Raw genomic sequence first — 21,783 nt, 5'->3', positions numbered from 1 at the left:
GGCATCAATTGCTTGAATTCAATTCAGCAACAACAATATACAATGTAGAACATAGAACTTTTATTAACAAAATTAATAAAAATACACCTTTGCCTAATATAAAATAGGTATACAAAACTAAAACTCAGTAAAGAATGAGCAACAAATAATTATGAAACTTAGAACATTTATTAGCAAAACGAATAAGAATGATTGGAGGCACGGACGACATACACCTTGATGCAAAATAATGGAAAAAAAATACACAGTTTAAATAAAATAAAAATCAGCAAATTCTGTGGAACCAAATAAATGAGAAATGAATGTTTAAAAAAACTTCCATTATCATGTAGATTAATGGCGGAAGTCAACAGGCTTTTCAAAATCCAAAATAGTTTTAAAATAGGCGCTTTTACATTTAGTTTTGAAACTCTTCCGCCATTGTCTTGTCTTTTTCACCTCACTCTTTTTGTCAGTCAGCTCAACTCACTCTCCTCAGGTGATAAATTAAATCTGATCTGTGATGCGCGACTGTCGCTGGTTCGGTGCGCTGCATTGAGCAGCCGCTTTCAGTTTTAATTGTAGTGTCCTCTAACTGAACTAAATTAATTTTATTACTATAAAAAAAATCAAAACAACATGGGGGACGGTGGGCAAGGGACCAGTGTCGCAGCTTAACACCGGTATCACCGCCAACACCGTCTATCACAGCAAGCATAAAAAGTACAACAGTAATAAAACAGTATGCTACAAACAAACTTATATAATGTAATTAACATAAACGAATAAGACGAGGCATGGCATAGGCTACACCAGAACGTTTAGCAAACACTGAGGAATCAAATAAATAAAGAACATTTAAAGAAAGCCTCCACAGCGTAACGTGAGATAAACAGCAAAGACAAAACCAACATGTTCACCTTCTCTGGTTTAAGAAGCAATCTTTTATTTTACTTTCACTTGAAAACCAAATCATCCATCGTTTCCTCAGTATTCGCGTAATTTTTTTCCACTCGTGCTGACACGGTAAGTATAAACCAGGCTCTGCTCCCAAAGAGCACTCATTGAAAGCGCCTCTCTCACTCTCTTCACATGATCAGAAATCTTACTCCTGCCGCACTGTGCGGCTCTGCAGCGCGCACTTTATGCATGGAGCAGAGCATACGTTTTGGAGCAGTGCAGACCATGCACTGGCACAAATGCGACCACGTCAAATTTTTAACTCATCGGTATCTGCCGATATCATTCTTAATAATAGGCTATCGGTATCGGCAAAGAAATTCAGTATCGGTGCATCTCTAATATATATTAATTATAATTTATAATACATTTATTTTATTTTTCATTTAAGCTTCATTAAAAAAAAACAACAACAACCAAAATCTACACCTACAAATCCAAGAAATCAAACTTCATGTTTGACAAAAGATCTAAATGGCAGCTATTTTACTCTACATTAATTATATAATACAAAACAACAACACAAAGGGTTAGTTCACCCAAAAATGAAAATTCTGCCAGTAATTACTCACCCTCATGTTGTTCCAAACCCGTAAGACCTTTGTTCGTCTTCAGAACACAAATGAAGGTGTTTTTGATGAAATCCGAGAGCTTTCTGACCCTACATGGACAGCAACGCAACTACCACGCTCAAGTTCCAGAAAGGACAGCGATAAAATAGTGGACACATGGACTATTTTATCGATGTCCTTTCTGGGCCTTGATGTGGTAGCTCTGCTGCTGTCTTTGCAGGGTCAGAAAGCTCTCGGATTTCATCAAAGTATCTAATATTTGTGACCCTGGACAACAAAACCAGTCTTAAGTGTCAATTTTTCAGAATTTTTCAGAATTTATACATCAAAGTTGAATAAATAAGTTTTCCATTGATGTATGGTTTGTTAGGATCAGACAATATTTGGCCGAGATACAACTATTTGAAAATCTGGAATCTGAGGGTGCAAAAAAATCTAAATATTGAGAAAATCGCCTTTAAAGTTGTCCAAATTAAGTTCTTAGAAATACATATTACTAATCAGAAATGAACTTTTTACAACATATCTTCATGGAACATCTTTACTTAATATCCTAATGATTTTTTTTTTTTTTTGCATAAAAGAAAAAATTATAATTTTGACCCATACAATGTATTTTTGGCTATTGCTACAAATACACCCCAGCAACTTAAGACTGGTTTTGTGGTCCAGGGTCACATTTATGTTCCTTATGGGTTACACCAACTACAGACAGGAAGAACTGATCTGAGCTGTTTGGTGACTGTTGGTATAATGTATGTAAGAACAGTATAAATGTATGCATGGATAGTCACCATTGGTTGAGCTCCTCCTGTCCCTTTCTCCTCTCTTCCTCTAGGCCTTTCTGCAGCTCTGCAGCAATCTTTCTTCTCAGTTCAGACTCATCCACTAAACAAAAGACAAAACATGCACATTAGCTACTGCTTATACACCATATGGTTATTCCAGAGCATTTGATTTTGTTGTTGCATTTCATAGGAGGTCCTAGAATGGCAATGTCCTGTGGGTAAAAAAAGTTTAATGTTGTATTGTACACTTGAAGTATCTTTGAGGCAAGTTTGTACTTGTTTGTAAAGAGGTTTGCAAGCGAGTACAGTGAGGTAGGATGGTATTTTGAGCCCTCAGGATGTCTCTGCCTTATGAGGCAAAGCGAGAGAAACTGAAATACAGGGCTCCTATAAGCCTATGCACTGACAATGACAATAAAAATCACTTTCAAACACACACACTTCAAAAATACATTTTTCACAACTTAGTGTTGATATCAACACAGCCACAGTCAAACGTGCAAGTGTGTGTCCTGTTCTTTATCTGGATGGCTAATTGTCCGTGAAAGCACAGCGAAGATATAAAATGGACAAACTCTTAGCTGCTAGGCAAAAAAGCAGCAGTACTGCAGCACTGCAGAGCCCCTGGAGCTACTGCATTATAGGACGTGTTTTGCAGATGGAGACAGTCTTATAATTTGTAAAAACAACCAACATTTTGTCTAAAAATACAAATAGAGAATAAACAAATAAATATAAAAAAGTACAAAAGTAATCATTCCTCACAGACATGTCCAAGTCAAATCTTGTCACAAATCCAAGTTGAATCTTTCATGGCAAGTCTAAAAGGAGGTTTTACTTAAATCAAAAGATCATTTTATCTTTAAAATCATGTACTTCTGAAATAAATAATTTATTCATTATTCACTAACTAAGGGCTGGATCATTTAGCTAAAGAAAAACAAAACTTAACTTTTCGGCAAACTTCTTTCTGTAAACAGCACAGATTTCTCTCCCCACAGTAAATAAATGAGAACTTTAACTATGGTAATCATGGTGTATGCAACACATTGAAAACAAAATTCTTCTTGGACACTAGTGATGTTCAAAAGTCTCTAATCCAGAGTAAAAACAAAACAAAACAAAAAAAACACAAAACTCAACAAAACAAAATACAACATAAAATTGAAACTAAAACAAAAAACAAAACCCAAAACTGAAGCAAAAAAACAAAACAAAAAACAAAACAATACTGAACTAAAAAAGGTCGGTCAAATCAAGGCAAGTCCATTTAAATTCAATCCATGACTCAAATCTGAAGTTCAATCAAATTAAATTCAATATAAATAAATAGATTTTTGTGACTTACTGTAAAGTGAGACTCAAGTTTTCATCTCTACATATAGAGGCACGTATAGAGCTTTTAAAACATTGAAACCGCTGTTAACGACTCTTCTATGTATTTATACATAACATATGAAAGGAATATGCAGTAGCTGCCGGTAGTTTAACGTAATGTCTTATAAGCAGCCACCAGAAGGAGCAATCACTATAGGTGCCATATGGTTTGGTTGCATAACAATGTTCATTTTAGAAACAATTTGAGACTGTAAAGCCGAGAGAGAAAGCCTGTCGGGAGAGAAACACTTAAAGTTATCACATACAGCAACCTTCTTCAAGACTAATGAGAAATCCTCCTGTTGCTGTGAAAATGCTGAAGAGGAAACCTAAATGAATTGTGGACGCTGGCAAGGCATTTATCAAACAGCAGGCTAGCGTAATGGATACAATCAGACAGGTACCGTCTAAACCTCAAACCCACCAGATACCATCAAATTAAAGATATGGTGTGATAACGGACATCCTTCACCGGTACCACAACTAAAAGTCGATCTTATTTTTATATATAACTGCTTCCTTTCCACGCGAACTCTTTGACTGCAGTCCTTCCCTAACACAAAGGATCATCAGAGCATACACAACAGATTCACTCACACGGTTTAAAAATTGAATGCAGAAAACGGCAGGGATGGTAATGAAGACAGAGAATTTGTAATGTCGATGAGTAGAGGTCAAGCAAAATTAGTTCTCAATGGCTGATACTGATAGGAGAGCAGGACCTATAGGTATAGGCTGAAATAATGTGGGCCTCATTCAATAACTGTACAAGTTCATACTTTTTGTGTAAAATAATTTTACACGTAAAAATTCCATCAATTAACTTAAAGATATCACCTTTTGTTTGAACCCACCCATTTTTCATGTGAGCAAAAGTATTGGAACATGTGACTGACAGGTGTATTTTGTTGCCTGGGTGTGTCCTATCAATGATTATTCAAACAATAATTAGCACAGTTTCAGATTTGGGTTTTGCCTGTTCAAACTGCATTTATAGTTAAGAGGTGTAACCAACATGAAAACCAGAGCGCTGTCTATGGGTGAAAAACAAGCAATTGTGAAGCTGAGAGAAGAAGGAAAATCAATCAGAGCCATTGCACACACATTGGCCATAGCCATTTCAACCATTTGGAATGTCCTGAAGAAGAAAGAAGTCACTGGTGTACTAAGTAACAGACATCGAACAGGTAGACCAAGGAAAACAACTGCAGTTGATGACAGAAACATTGTGAGAGCTGTCAGGAAAGACCCTAAAACAACTGTAAGATCAACAACAACCTCCAGAGGGCAGGAGTGAAGGTATCACAATCTACTGTTCGCAGAAGACTTCATGATCACAAGTACAGAGGCTACACCAGAAGATGCAAACCACTCATTAGCAAGAAGAATAGGAAGGCCAGGCTGGAATTTGCAAAAAAGTACAGAGATGAGCCTCAAAAATTCTGGGACAAAGTTTTATGGACTGATGAGACAAAGATTAACCTTTACCAAAGTGACGGAAAGGCTAAAGTTTGGAGAAAGAAAGGATCTGCTCATGATCCCAAACATACAAGCTCATCTGTGAAACACAGTGGAGGTAATGTCATGGCTTGGACTTGCATGGCTTCTTCTGGGACGGGCAAAATGAACTCAGAAGTCTACAGAAACATTTTGTCTGCCAATTTAAAGAAAGATGCAACCAGACTTATTGGGAGATCCTTCATCATGCAGCAAGATAATGACCCAAAACACCCAAAACACACTGCCAAAGCAACAAAGGAGTTCATCAGGGGCCAAGAAGTGGAAGGTTTTCGACTGGCCAAGTCAATCTCCAGACTTAAACCCTATAGAGCATGCCTTTTACCAGCTAAAGAGGAGACTGAAGGGGGTAACCCCTCAAAACAAACAACAACTGAAAGAGGCTGCGCTGAAAGCCTGGAAAAACATCACAAAAGAAGAATGCAAAAGTTTGGTGATGTCAATGGATCACAGGCTTAATGCAGTTATTGAAAGCAAAGGATTTGCAACTAAATCTTAAGTCTTTTTCACTTTAATCTATGTATAATTCTATCTGTTCCAATTGTTTTTCCTCACATGAAAAATGGGTGGGTTCAAACAAAAGGTGATATCTTCTAAGTTGTGTGTCAGATCCAGATGTAAACACCTGGAAATAAAAGCCGGCATGTAAATCTCTTGTCTGATTTTCATCTTTTGATGTCAAACCCAAATGTTTTCAGTCTACAGCAAAAATAGGAATTTGCCTCACTGTCCCAATACTTTTGGAGGGGAGTGTGTGTGTGTGTGTGTGTGTGTGTGTGTGTGTGTGTGTGTATATATATATATATATATATATATATACACATATATTATGTATTTTATATATGCATGTATATATATATATATATATCAGCCAAACTTCTAAGAGGAAAAAGAACAAAAAAAAATAATAGTCCTCACACATTCATTCTTTTTTTCCTTTTCCATCAGTCTAACGACTTTTCTTCTGTGTCACACATTCATTCATGCTCTAGGTTCCCATAATTCATTAATTTAAACTGGGCTTTAATATTTAAAAAGGACCTAGAAAGGATTTCAGTGGATTCAAAGGATAACCAGCTCGTATGTTAAAAAACCATCTGAGAGTCTTCAGGGGGTTTTCGTAGGAGGTCACCGAAAACTTCGGAACGGCATTAACCATCTGGGTGCCCGTGTCAATCCTGAGTGGGAAGAGTAATGCTTAAAGATGAAAAACTCATCATCTTTAGATATTTCTCTCTCTTTTACTCCCTCCTTCATTCTCTGCAGATATTTTAAAAAGTTGCTTCTGGGCAGTCAGGAGGGAGATAACAGACAGAGACAAATTGCATGTCTCATAAGACGTTTCATTAATCTCCAGACTTGAGAAGAAGAGGGGAAGGCGGGGCTAATCTAAACCATTACACATTCCTCACGATCCAACTTAAATAAGTCTCAACATCTTTCCCCACACATAAAGAGACTCCAGGGAATATCAAACAAGGTGATCTTTCTTGTCCTCAGCCTACACATCCGTCTTCACGATTTTCATGGATGTTTTCATGAAACATCATGCAAATGGGGCTAAAAGATCATTTCATTAAGGCGCATCACATGCAGCGAGAGCATCTGTCTTTTTTACTCTCTGAACTTGCTGCCGATCTTCAAGGAGATACTTAATATGTAACGGCAAGAAAAGTGTGTTTATGTATGGCTGAGACAAAGAAGGATTTGTGTGCAGGTAATTAGAGCGTAATGGAAAACGGTGTGTGGGCCCTGCGTATGAATATTCATGGTACGCTGAGAATGTGTAGGAGGATCAACCTTGACCACCGTCTAATCACCACGTGCAGAGACTGCCGTAATTTAGCGACGGACTCGATCATCCACAGCATCTCTTAATACCTCCACTCGTGTGCGCACATAATCAATGTCCTTCGTTAAGGTCACAGCCTTTGACCTCAGAAGATGAGCTGAACCTCTTAAGGCAAGAAGAGCTGTGACAAAGAGACCAAATTTAAGGAGCAAGTCATTGGAAAATGTCACTGCATTTAGTTTAGTTGAGGCTTAATGTTTCAGTACGGTCATTTTTAATAGCTACAAAGTTTAAGCAGGCATTGTTTGGTCATTTTTCACCACTTTGTCATTTCACCAAAGAAAAGCAGTCAAACGATGTAAGAGTGAATAAATTATAGCAATTTAAATTTTTGGGAGAACTACTTTAATCTACAAAATGCAGAAACTGCACATTCTGTCTAAAATTAAGAGTTATGATTGAAAACTCTGCTCTGTTCTGTGACAAACAGGTTTTGGTCAGCTATGCTAAAATTGATATCAAATCCATTCAAATTTTGCAACCAAGTTTTGCTCTCAAATGGCAGTATTTGATTAATATTGTTTTGTGTATTCATTTTTTAAAAGTAAATAAGCCTTTAAAAGCCATTTTCTATCATTCAAATGCAACACATTAAAGAAAAAGACATACAGAACATGACAAAAAGACATATGACAAAAAGTGAATTGTTCTCAAAGACTGCAAAAACCTGAAAGAACTAAAAATGCTGTTGTCTTTGCATTCCTCCCATCAATAAATCATTTATAACAAATAACAATAATAATAATAACAGCAACAACTATTATTATTATTATTATTATTATTAAGCAAGTGAAAACAAAGAATGATGAATGACTGAAGTTGCTTTAGATCAAACAATTTGCTAAAATAAACATTTATAAACAAATATGTTTGTTTTTTTTTTTTTTTATATCATTTGAATACACACACACACACATACACACACATACACAATTAACAAAACATACATACATACCTGTACATAAATACATACACAACAAGGATAAAAAGTTTTATCAAGCAAGTTTGTCTAGTTTCAAATGGGGGTGGAATGAGAACTACTGGGTTCACTGTTTCTAAAAAGTATGAGATATGCATTCTGGGAGTATTTATGTAATAGAATGATCAAAATCACAAAAGAGTTTCTATCATCATTATACCACGGAAGCATGAGCGAGCAAGAAAAAAAAAAGTACATGTGGGAGAGGGAAACCATGAGACAGATTGAGATGTAGGGAGTTATAGATAGATGGATAGAGAACAAAAGTGTGTGTGAGCCTCTATGGTAGAGCTTATTAAGCAGATCTGTGTCTCATTAACAGGGAGCTGTCTCATTATGTGCGATGCAGGCGGGCGTCTCTTTTTCCTTCTCTGTAAGTAGAGCCAGTTCATAGTGTCAGCTCCAGCCCACAGACTCTACACATCTCTGCAGGTAACACCACTATTAAGGGCCTAGAGGGCACACAGACATTTTCAGACGTATTTGAACTGACAGTTTTTTAGAGCCACTGTTTCGATACATATTAGATGCGATTAATTATGTGGCGGTGGAAGCGAGAAAGCTCACAGCTCAGAAAAAGTCAAGACATGGAGGAAACACAATGACCGTCTGCACTCGGAGTCCATTTTAAGCATAGCTAGTGCTAAGATTTGCAGTTTGACAAAAGGACACATTCTGATGTTTTGAATGAAAAATGTGTTTAAATAACATTTCGCTGCACTAGCCCCAAAACAGGAAACGCATCACTCTGCTATAATGACGGGCCCAAAGTACAACAGCAACATGCCTCATCTACACTTGCAGACTTGATGGGGACTTCTACTGTCGTGGGCTTCATTTACACATTTTAGTGACGTAAACAAGCCTGTAAAGTGTCCAGTTTGTAATTTTTATAATATAGAATGCGGTAGTAGTATATTTATATAGTTTTGTAGTATTTTGTTGTTGTTTTTTTACTTTTTCATATAAATCCATATTTATAGTTCAATTCAAATTTTATTTTGATATATTTTTATTCGTTTTTTTTATTTCTATTCAGCTTTAATTTATTTTTATTTCAATTTGAATAATTTTAGTATTATAACTTAGTTATTTCACTTGTTTGCCAAAGCAACATTTCTAAATAAGTTAGCGGCAAGGGGCAAATTCCAGATGTTTTACTGTAAACTAAATATTTTTCAAAGTTGCAAATCAAACTAATATTATTGGAGTAGGTTTTACAAAAAAACTAAACATTATTTCAGTCTTTCTACGTCAAATATTCACGTTCAATTCAATGTCTTAATTTTTTTTTGTCATTATTAGTGAAATTTTCAGTCAATTTCTGAGTGAAAATTGTTTCACCACCATTTTGTGTGTGTGTGTGTGTGTGTGTGTGTGTACAGAAGTCACAGAAATCTGAACTAAACGTCAATTAAATAATGGATTTTGAGCACCTCAAAAGCACCATTTGGGACAAGACCATAGTTCAGCCAAAAATTCATGCGACTCATCCTTTAATTGAGGACAATGTCAAAGAATTACAGCATCCTAATAGGCGTCTCTGGTATAATCGTTCAAAACTGCAACTAAACTTCCGATTGAAAGATCTATGAACATAGTCTTACTTTTAATGAGAAGCAAAGCGGTTGCAAATGTGATCGGCTCAGCACACTTCTGGGAGGAGATGCTGTTCCAGGTACCTTGGAGGCTGAACTGGCTTAAGTGGAGTTCCTAATTACAGCATTGATTCATTAACTCTATTACAAGTTAGAATTAATCGTTTCATTAGCACTCAGGCACAAGCTATGAATCATAATATGGAAGGATCCGGGCCGACTCACTAACATCAAGAGGACTGAACTTTTATGAAGGAAAATAAAAAAATTAGCCAATTTGTTAATCTAATTTTTAAAAATCAATACGGTAGTATTTCAAATAAATCTCAATCAAATAGGTGTCAGCAGGTGTGCATTTCTGACCGATGTGTTTAGTTTTTTGTGGAAAAGAAATTAAATAAGCATTAGAAATATACTTATAGGGATAATTCACCCAAAATAAAAATCCTGTCATAAATTACTCAGTCATACCAAATCCAAAAGATTTACAGTATGTTCATCTTTAAAACACAAATGAAATGTTCCTCCATTAAAAGTCCATTCCACCAACACTTTGACACTTCAAAAAGTACATAAAGACATCAGAAAAATCATCTATATAAATTATGAAGTGTAATCCAAGTCTTCTGAAGATACATGACTGCTTTGTATGATAAACAGATTACTTTTATGATGCCTTTGTGAACTTTTTGAAGCATCAAAGTTCAGATAGAATGACCTTTCATCTATCAGATTTCATTAAAAATATTAATGAAGTCTTATATATTCGGAACGTCATAAGAGTCAATAAAAGCTAACAGAATTTAAATTTTTCCGTGAACTGTCCTTCAATAATAATTTAACGAAGCTAAAGTTCAATTAAATATCTCGCCGCCACATTAAAATGTATTAATTATTATTATTTTTATGAAACTGTACAACAATTATTATAATGGTACTATATTATAAGCCAGAACACTTTACACAGGAAAATTCCTGTTGCTCCACTCCACCCACGTACTCTGATGTGTTTAAGAGAAGTTTGAATTCCGTAGAATTACCCAGAATGACTTGATGTATAATATTACCCCTTCACAATGGTGTACCAACACATTCAGAGTGCTTACAAGATGCAATTTACCCGAGGAGTACCATTAATGCTCATGAATGACAGGCACTGAAGTACACCGTGCGATATGTGTGAAATACCTCCACATTTCCACAAGCAGACCACATGAACACATGTATGTGTGTCAGCGTTGTGTTACACAACAATCGACTCACCAGCGGGAGGAGGTGGTGAAGAAGACACAGGTTTTTCTACAGACGGAGGAGGCTGTGGGATAGTTTCAGCAGTGGAAGCGACAGAAGCGACAAGTTCAGCTGGAGGGGAGGGGGTGGTTATTTCTACAGGTGGAGCAAAGATGGGTTCAGAAGCCGTTTTAGTGATAGGATGGGTAGGAATGGGGAGAGGAGGAGGTGTGAAAAGCTCAATAGCAGGAGGGGAGGCAACAGAATCAGCAAGGGAAGGAGAAGTGATGGGTTCAGAAAATGGAGGAGGGGCAATTATTTCCACAGGTGGAGAAGCTGTTATAAGCTCAGCTGTGGCAGCAGGTGGAGCAATGGACTCACCCGCAGGGGCTGATACAGCACCCACTGATTCAGCTGGTGCTGTCACTACAGGAGGAGGTGGGGGGAGAATGACCGGCTCTGCTAGTGGAGGAGGTGCAGTAGTGGACACTTGCTCAGGGAGTTTGACTCGCTCTGGCAAGGAAGAAGGTGGAAGGGAAGTGACAGGGTCAGGTGGAGGAGATATTGGCACCAGTGCTGGCAGAGGATCAACCACGGGAGGAGAAGCAGGAGGGGTTCTGGTGGGGGGCCGTGGTGGGCCAGAGGGTTCCCTCATGCGGTCGATGACCTTCTCTGAGAGCTGAAGAACAGAAATGGAGAAAACAAATGATAGTCTTGTGAGCATAACAATATTCTCGCTTTTTCTTTTGTACAATGCAAAATAAATGATGAGATATGTAAATTCGAAATGAACATTCTGCTTGGCAGAGACTTAAGTAAAAGTATTTGGGTATTGGGGGCTTTTTTAAGATGTCATGTCAAGTTTACCATAGAAATATAGGCCTCATTCAATCATTTAGTTGCTGGTTTTCAATCAGTGTGAAATAGTAAAAAAAAAAAAAAAAAAAAAAAAAAAAAAAAATAAAAAAAAAATATATATATATATATATATAGTTTTTTTATATTTCTATTGTAATGTAATAAAGTATTTTATATAATAAAGTATTTTAGTCATAATTTAATAAATATTTTTTATTTCAGTTTTTGTATTTTTTAGAACTGTAATATCTTAAAATAAATTTATTTAGTCACACAATTATTGCTGTCACTTCTGAGTATTTCTGTTTTTTTTTTTTTGTGTAACATTAAATATATATGCATATACCCGCAACACACACTAAATTATTTAGTAAAATAATTCTAAACTATATTCATATTCAACTATATTCAACAATCATTGCTGTCACTTGAGCATTTCTGTATATTTTCTAAAAAAAAAGATCACACACACACACACACACACACACACATACATATATACATATATATATATATATATATATATACACACATATACATACACACACACACACACACACACACACACACACACACACTAGTGCTGTCAAACAAATTTGTTTATGTAATATATGTGTGCGTACTGTGTATATTTATTATGTATATTTAAATATATACAGGATATATTTTAAGAATATTTATTTACATACATTTATATTTGTATAATTTATATTATATATAAATATAATATAGAAATATTATGTAACATATTTTTCTTAAATATATACATGCATGTGTGTGTATTTATATATACATAATAAATATACACAGTACACACACATATATTACGTAAACAAAAACTTTTATTTTGGATGACGATTAATCGTTGGACAGCACTAATACACACACACTAAATTATTTATTAAAATTATTCTAAACTACATTTTTTTTTAATCTTGCACTTACCAAAGCTGCATCTACTATTAAATACAAATTAAAAATGTATACATATAAAAGTTATGACTAAACATAAATAATAATTAATTTGGTGGTGTATACATGGCATGGCATGTTATTACAGGTTATGCTTGAAATGCAATTTTATACAATAACAAGGGGTGTCCACCAAAGGGTCTTTATGCCTGATAATGGTGACTAGTTTATGTAAACCCTGAAAACCACCTTTACAAAACAAAAAGTCTCTAAAAAGCAAAGTGTGAATAAGTTGCAAGCTGAAAAATAAACACTCAAAACAAATCACAAGTAAATATAGTACTAGCATAAACAGCTGTGTGAAGGGTGCCACTGTTTAACCTGCTGTATGTGATAGTTATGGGGGGCGTGAACAGTGCTGTCATGCTTGGCATTGTGATGCTTGAACTGTAACAGGTGTTTGCTAAAGTAATTCCTTTTAGGCAGGATACTTATGAAATGCATAACCTTGTATTGCAGCTAAATTTGGTTTTCCAGGTCAGCTGAAGTAAGTGTCCAGTCAGGGACAGAATGTTTATCCGGTTAAGTAAGTTAAGACTATTAGAGGCCTCCATCACGATCCTGCGCATGCATTGAAATCACAGCAGAGGTGAATTAAAACCATGCGTCAGTATGCGTGATGTGCATTTGACAGGTGGAGGAGAACAGACGTGTGTCACTCACCCTTATGCCCTTCACTATCGTTATGTTCTCATTCTCATCCGACTCAAAAGACACGCGGCGCGTGCTGTTGTTGGCTCCCATTCCTGGTCAAACAAGCCCGCTGGTGTTTAACCAACTAGTAAATTTGATCAGTAGTTGTGAACTCCAAAGAGTTGACAGCACTCTACTAGTGACTCTAGTTGTTACGCGCGAGCTCCCGTTCAGAAACACACAGCGCTTCCGCCATTAGCCCCTCCCACATGGCACAGGCGAAGAAAAACGATTCTCATTGGTTGAGCGCGAGTGCTTAGTGTCTCTATTGAACAACATAAATATAAGAAAAATATAGTGTATTTAAAAGAATATCCATTTATTCGTTTATTTATTCATATTAAAAGTACAATATACGAAAGTAATGTCTATTTCAGAGCAGAATAATTTTATTTTAATTTAAATTGCTGCTATTTTTCAACAGGTCTGTGCTCTTATTAGGCTGAATCTAAGTTGTAAGGTTTGTAATAAGGTTTCAATTTTCATTTCTAGTAAAGAAAAATATAAACAAACCTCCTTAAAAACAAGCATTATCATATCAGCATATATAGGCTGTACATACATATATGTACATGCACATACAAAACTTTACAAAAATATTTACAAAAACATAGAAGCAAATTAACATAAACTTCAGAGGGTTTAATCAATGCATTGAAATATACACTCACATACATTATTAGTCATTAAAAATTACTATATATATATATATATATATATATATATATATATATATATATATATATATGCATATATATATAGATTAGTATATTATTATTATAATTTAGAATAGTAATTTAGATTAAGTAATTTAATTAGGCTAAGTAATTTAGAGGCCCCTTTTTAACTGCTTTGAAAAAAAAATATTTAAAAAATCAAATTATTTGTGTAAAACAGCTACATTCTGTCTTAGAAGCACGTAACAGTATTATAACTGTAGAAAAGATGTTCCTGAAGTCCTCATGTCAAATTGGAGCGGTGGGCATTTAGAGATGTGGGTCTTCTGTCCTTTAGTGGGTGGCTGTCTTTGTCTACATGCCCTCAGGTGTCATCATGACAACCTTTTATCCCGCACTAGGTGATGAGAAATAACCTTAGTCTTGTGTCATCAGCAAAGGATAATAGATTGCTCAGAAATGATTGGCCTTAGAGGAAGCTGATAAGAACTTCTGGATCTGACTAGGCTCAGAGGAGCTAAAAGAAAAATAACCTCAGAGTCTCCATGATTGTTTCCTTTTTTGAAGTGGCACAAAATTGGCCACTATGTTATCTCTGCTGTCCACGGACACATCAGTCAAGGAGGAGACTGCCAGATAGACCCTTTCCCACACAATCAATGCCCTTTCCTCTGTGGTTTGTTACAGCAGAGATCATCAGGAGATAGAGGGGAGCAGGTCCAGAGCAATATATCCTAGAAACAGAAAGCAATTAACAACCTACACCTTTCGGTCTGTCTTGCTCCCTCCCTTTATGTCTGGTCCGTGAAAGAATCTTTTATATTCTTTTGAGTCGGAACTTTTGATTGAACCAATTCACAAAACTGATTTGTTCAAGATTAAATGTACATTAAGTTACTTTTAGTACATGCTGTATTTCAGTTAAAAAAGAAACATTTTCAGTTAAAAGATGTAAAATAATTTTAGTATCATCCAATATATAAAATTGAATTACAAAAATGAATAAAACGAATAAACCAAAAAATTAATGAGCTAAATTATGGCTGCGTAAAATGAAATGGGAGATATGGGACTGTTTGTTGTTAAAAAAGTCATAATAAACAGCTAAATAAAATAAATAACAGTGTTTTTGTATTTTATTGCAAGAACAAAACATCTACAAGCAAAATGACAGTTAACAGAATATTCTTAGAGGATTACATTTAATTTAACAAAAGAATGAGATAAAGCACATTATATTATCTTATAAGTATTAAACAATAGAAAAATTGAGTATCCAAAGTTATTTAAAGAATGCAAATATATACCAACTTTCTTTCTTGAAGATAAAAATTTAGGTAAATGAAAGTATATATTTAAAAAAATTAAAACATTTATGGACGTACAAACGATTTGTAGGCGCTTTCAGCAAAAAAAAAAAAAAAAACTACATTTTACAAAATTACAAAACTACAAAGACTACGTGTCCTACATTTCCCTACGATCCTTGTACTATCAGCTGATTTTGCTGAAGACTGCTACCCATTGGCTGAAGTTTGTCACGAGGTGTTTGGGTGTTGTATCGGAAAGATGGCAACTGACACAGGAAGATACAGGAGCGCTGTCTCCAAAAGCAAAGACCCCTCCGGTTTACTTATATCTGTAATAAGGTGAGCACAATATTTTTTTACAATATCTGTGTCGGCCAGCTTGACTTTGGCTGCGTCAAATCTTTGCACCCGGATTTTCTAAGGAGAAGGGCCAGAAGTTTAACCGCTTAGCATGTTTGCTAACGATACATCCTGTTATTTTTTCATATTTTGTTACACTTATGGGTTGTGTAACAACTACATCGTAAGAACCTTTACGTTACATCAGCTGAAGTTTTTAGTTTTATGTGAGGTCTCTTCTGAATGACAGAGTTTGCCAGAGAGAGGCATAACTTACTTCAAAACGTGTTTAAATTGACAGTGATTATGTTTTGATAGGACCGAGTTTCAAAACACAGGGAACTGTCTACTTATACAAGACTGTTTGAACATAATAATGTGTGTATATATATATATATATATATATAAATATATATTAGTATGTGATGTCAATTGTATGAAAAGTAATATTGAATAATAATATATTTTCACAATTATTTTTATTTTATTTTAAATTATTTTTTTTATTCTATTGAGAAGGCAGGGAACCTGGCATGATGACATGAAGTTCTTGTACATATAGGCTTTTGTGATCTTGTGGAAGATGTGACTGTTTTGAGGAGGCTAATTTGGTGATGGTAGATGGCAGCCAGAACCCCAGTATAGTGTGATAAAATTACTGCCTATTTGAGGGTTATAGTTACAGCACATATTCATGTCTTTTGGTAATGCATGGGTGAGTTGTAATGAACTTTTTGCCCAAATATTACATTCACAGCATCAAACCTTGACTATATAGATTAAACATATTTTCTTCCATTGAAGCTGTCAGAAATCCATCATTCTACTTCACGGCACTTTTATCTCCTTTTTACCCATCAGCCGTTTCCATTATGATTTCCTACGGGCAATCGAGTGAGGTCAAAAAAGAGCGAGTCTTTGGGGCGAAGCTATATCTACATGATCTGTGCTTCACTGTGAGCTTGAAGGGAATTTTCCCTACTGAATACTGGCTCTCAGACGTTCTTTCTATGTCTTTCTTAGCTCCAGAGACTGGAATGAATGTAATGAGCTCTTTTGGGAGATTGTGCTGCCTTCCTTTACGCTGATTTAAAGCCACACCGCTGTGGAAATGAGTCAGGACAGACTTTGAGAGCTGAGATGTGATGTCTGGCAGTCTGCGGTCTGGGACATTGTTGGATTGGCACCGGCCCCAGTGGGTCTCCTCGAGTGGGTGGGCGACTGGGTGTCTGATGATGGATTGTTGTGAAATTGTGTTGTGATGGCCAAAAATCCAACTACTTCTGTCTGAAAGTTTGCTACATAATGATGACAGGATGAGTTTAGATTGAGTGCAGCCTTGGCTCTGGAAGATTTAAGTGTACTGCAGTCAATCACGATTTTCCAGTGTCAGAAATAGCAAGAAAGCCAAAGCCTAGATGCTAGAGAAATGTCATGGGCATTCAATCATGTTCTTTCATTCCAAAAAAAAAAAAAGAAAAGAAAAAGTTGTATCCTTGAGTATTGAATTGCATGTGTTCTTGGTTAAATAATTTTTATATAAAATGAAAAAATATTGTCCTTACTCAATTGGGGTAAATAAAATATTAATATAATTTTAAAATTATTATTATTATTATTTTTTATTTAGACATTAATTCATTCATTCCCAAAATGAAAAAAAAAAATTAAAATAAATAAATATATATATATATATATATATATATATATATATATATATATATATATATAATTTAAAAATAACTAATTAACTAAATAAATAAATGAATAAAATTTTCATTAATTTATTCATTCATCACATTATTTATTTAACCCGATGAACCAGGCAAAAATGTGATAATATAATATTATTCTGTTTATAAAATGATTATTATTATTAGCCGGAGTAGTATGTTTTTGTAAAAACGTACAGTTTGATGTAGCATATGTTTACTATCTTTTGGTCAGGACATTGTCCAGCAGTGAAGATGTGCAGGACCGAGAGACGGAGAAGGGCCGTCTGGAGGAGGCCTATGAGAAGTGTGATCATGATCTGGATGAGTTGATAGTTCAGCACTACACAGAGCTCACCACAGCCATCCGAACCTACCAGAGCATCACAGAGAGAATCACCAGCTCTCGCAACAAGATCAAACAGGTGTGCACCACATTCGTCTGCATTCAACAACTCCCAAACAAGTGTAAATATGACCAGGTTTCTAATTTGTGACCCTGGAGCACAAAACCAGTCTTAAGTCGCTGGGGTATATTTGTAGCAATAGCCAAAAATACATTGTATGGGTCAAAATTATAGATTTTTCTTTTATGTAAAAAATCATTAGGATATTAAGTAAAGATCATGTTCCATGAAGATATTTTGCTAATTTTCTACCGTAAATATATCAAAACTTAATATTTGATTAGTAATATGAACCCTCAGATTCCACATTTTCAAATAGTTGTATCTCGGCCAAATATTGTTATTATCTTAACAAACCATACTGCAATGGAAAGCTTAAAAAGTTGTAGGCATACATGTCCAAAGCAGACAATTAAATCTTTATTCCCAAATCAATTATGATCATGACAGGTATATCAGGTCCCCCTGTATAATAACACTATAACATTTTATAATATATTACAATAATAACATTATATAGGCTAAATTTTCTTTTTGTTATGAATTTCGAAGACAGTTTTTATACTGTGATATATTTTTTACATTAATGAAGAGTTCAAAAGACAATTTAATTGAACTAGAAATTCTTGGTAACATTATAAATGTCTTTATTGTCACTTTTTAATTTAATGCATCCTTGCTGAAGAAAAGTATTGATTTCTTTTACAAGTATCTGTTTCTTCTTCACTGACCCGCAGAGAAACTTCAGGTTACATTGTTAAAAACCCTGATTTAAGGCAGGTGCACAATAACTTAGTTGTGTATTTTAATAACATAGTCACGTAGCTGCCAGTCGCACAACAACACATCTTCAAGCTGTCAGTCTGTTTGTTTATGGCTCATTGAAATAACTTCTTCACTGCACAGTTTTTTTTTTCTGGTCAGCAGCTGGCGGAGATGAAATGCAACTGCTGCTTTTCTTTGTAGCCCATATAGTTCTGTGATAACCTACCAATAGGTAAACACACACAAGCTGCATGCAGCCTGATATAATAGTGGCTGTAATACCCAGGGAATGATTTATGAGGGATAATTAGAGGGAAAACAACATGCGGTAGCAGTTTGACGCAAAAAGGGAAATTAAAAACAAATCAACAGTTATTTTTTTGCATTTTTGTGTATAAACGTCACTCTCAGCCATGTGGTCTGATGGGTCGTCCCTCAGGCTTCTGTAATGATGGAGGTGTCAGGCACACACACACTCGAACTTGCCTCAGAGAACATAGAGAATAGCATTTTTGTCTTCATGCTGCTGAAGTATTTGATGAGAAGTGCCCAGGGACCCCCAATCACCTTTACTCATTATTATTTAAAGACACAGGTGACCGAGTTTGTTTATTGCACTCTTGAAAGATGTGTTTGAGTCAAGGACTAAAAAAAAACTTTCCCTGCGTGTCTCAATTTGTGTGTAAGTGGAAAAATGGAAGACATAAACCCAACGCAGCCAATGAAACACGACAGTGTTCATTAATTTTGCTGTTTGTTTATCCAGCTTTGGGATTTGTTCACGTTTGTGCGTGTTTTGTAAGCTCTTTTAAGAACATTAAAAATGAACTAATTACTACTTCCCTCCCCACTCAAAACATGGTGAGACATCATAAAAGAATCATTAGGAATCACTAGTAATTGTCTCCGATGTCTGAAATAATATCCTTGTAAATTAGCCACTAAGCTCAGGTTTTAATCTACGGCAAAATGTTTGTTTATCATCTTCTCCCCTGCTGCTGACACACTAGAAAATAATTATGCAAAGAAGAAAGCAGACATGTGAAGCTGTGAAAACTGCAAAGCTGATGCTTGTGTTATCAAGTGTGAACTTTCACCTTTTCCTGACATGTGTGTGTGGGCTGCTCTCTGCTCAGGTCAAGGAGAACCTGTTATCTTGTAAGATGCTTCTCCACTGTAAGCGAGATGAACTGAGGAAGCTGTGGATCGAAGGTGTCGAGCACAAGCATGTCCTCAGCTTGCTGGATGAGATTGAGAACATCAAACAGGTTCCTCAGAAGTTGGAGGCATCCATGGCCAGCAAGCACTACCTGCATGCCACAGATATGCTGGTGAGTGTGTGTTTCAATGTGTTGGTAGGGGAAATTTGGCAACACTTTATTTCAATGTCCACTTTAGACATTCTACTAACAGTAAGTAACTTTACAACTACATGTCAACTAGCAGTCATTAGAGTATTAGTAGATTCTCTGCTTTATATCTTCTAACGTTTTATTTTGATGGGTTCACAACATAAAACATAGTGACTATCAGAAACTTTGCAAGTATTTGTCAACTTATTCTACTAACCCTAAACCTACCCTAACAGTCTACTCTGAGAGTTAGTAGACATGTAGTTGCAAATTAATGAGAATTAGTTGACGTAGTTAGTTACAAAGTTACTTATAGTTAGTAGAATGTCTAAAGTGGACTATCAAAATAAAGTGTAACCAGAAATCTTATTAATTCCATGGCAAGTACATGCTACCTGTTTTTGTTTCAGCTTGTCCTCTTATACATACAAATATTAAAATAAATATAGCTTTTTAATTTGAGCTATATATTGAGCTGTATTATTTTAACCAATTTCATTGCATGCTTCTTAGGATGCTTTGCTTTAAAAAAAATTTAATAATGATATAATGATATATACATATATACACATACTGCCACTCAAACGTTTGGGATCACTAACATTTTTAATGTTTTTTAAATAAGTTTCTTCTGCTCATCAAGGCTGTATCTATTTGATCAGAAATGCTGAAAAAACCTGTTATTTTGTGAAATATAAATATTGCAATTTAAAATAAGTTTTCTAGTTTAATATACTTTAAAATACAATTTATTTCCGTGATCAAAGCTGAATTTTCAGCATCATTACTTCAGTGTCACATGATCCTCCATCATTCTAATATGCTGATTTATAATATATATAAATACATTTACATATACATATACATATATATTAGTGCTGTCAAACGATTGATTGTGATTAATCGCATCAAAAATAAAAGTTTTTGTTCACATAATGTGTGTGTGTGTGTACTGTGTATATTTATTATGTCTATATAAATACACACGTACATGTTAATATTTAAGAAAAATATGTTGTGTATATATTAAATATATTTATCTGTAATATAAATAATATACATGTAGATACATGTAAATATTTTTAAAATATATACTGTATGTGTGTATTTATATATAAATAAATATACACAGTACACACACATTATGTAAACAACATTTTTTGATGTGGACACACACACACACACACACACACACACATATATATTGTGGCGGGAGGAGCAAACGACACAGTGGGTGTGGCGTCAAGCCTCGGAGAGGTTTTTATTAAACAATAAAAAGGTAAAATAAAGTGTCCAAGGGGAAAAGTGTCCAAATAAACGGGGAATCTGGTGTCCTCGTTGTGCTGCGGGGCTTGTGCAGGAAGGTAGTGTTCAGAAGGGAAGGGTCCAGGGAAGGGGCGGAGTCCGGTGGCCGCACGTGCTCCCCTCTCGGGGCCGGGAGCGAGTGGCGGCGGCGTCTCTTGCGCGGCTCCTTCCATCTCCTGGGCCCCCGGCGCTTCTGGGGGACTCGACGGCCCGGCATCCTAGCCCGTCAGCCGCCTAACGGGTGCGGCAGTCCTCCTCGACGCACCCTTCCTGGACCCACGAGGACACCAGCGTGCATGCACGGGGAAGAGACCGGTCTCCCGAGGAGAGGCGCGCTCGGCGTTTAAACAGCGGCGGTGATGAGGCTCTATTCACATCAGGTGCGACTCATCACACGCCGCCAGCCCTAGGTGTTCAGCGCCCCTCCTCTCTCACACACCCACTCCCGTCGGGAGCCTGGTGAAGGGCGGCGAATACGGGACGGTGTGGTGATGATGGACAGGGGGGAGGCAGCCGACTCGTCACAATATATATATATAT

At 35.8% G+C, this 21,783-nt stretch overlaps 2 protein-coding genes across 5 annotated transcripts in view; one reads left to right on the top strand and one right to left on the bottom strand.

Moving 5' to 3' along the window:
• The window catches only part of chchd3a (coiled-coil-helix-coiled-coil-helix domain containing 3a), an 87,327-nt gene extending 73,735 nt beyond the window's left edge, over nt 1-13,592 (bottom strand). For 2 of the 3 annotated variants that reach the window (XM_079399486.1, XM_079399487.1), the window contains exons 1-3: nt 13,347-13,592; nt 11,235-11,532; nt 2,306-2,399 (exon numbers count right to left, since the gene is read on the bottom strand). In XM_079399486.1, the coding sequence (XP_079255612.1) occupies nt 2,306-2,399; nt 11,235-11,532; nt 13,347-13,427 (473 nt within the window). In that variant the 5' untranslated portion in view covers nt 13,428-13,592. Of the gene's footprint in view, nt 1-2,305; nt 2,400-10,886; nt 11,533-13,346 lie in introns of all 3 variants that reach the window. The other variant, XM_079399485.1, reaches the window with a different exon arrangement.
• A 1,993-nt stretch (nt 13,593-15,585) lies between these two features.
• Nucleotides 15,586-21,783, top strand: part of LOC306858769 (exocyst complex component 4-like) — a 130,085-nt gene continuing 123,887 nt past the window's right edge. For both annotated transcript variants that reach the window (XM_079399483.1, XM_079399484.1), the window contains exons 1-3: nt 15,586-15,702; nt 17,650-17,839; nt 19,723-19,917. In XM_079399483.1, the coding sequence (XP_079255609.1) occupies nt 15,623-15,702; nt 17,650-17,839; nt 19,723-19,917 (465 nt within the window). In that variant the 5' untranslated portion in view covers nt 15,586-15,622. The remainder of the gene's footprint in view (nt 15,703-17,649; nt 17,840-19,722; nt 19,918-21,783) is intronic.

The sequence above is a fragment of the Barbus barbus genome (genome assembly GCF_936440315.1).
Source record: "Barbus barbus genome assembly, chromosome: 39".
In the NCBI taxonomy this organism is placed as follows: Eukaryota; Metazoa; Chordata; class Actinopteri; order Cypriniformes; family Cyprinidae; genus Barbus; species Barbus barbus.
Note: the sequence above shows the minus strand (reverse complement) of the source record. Positions and strands in the feature narration are given on the sequence as shown.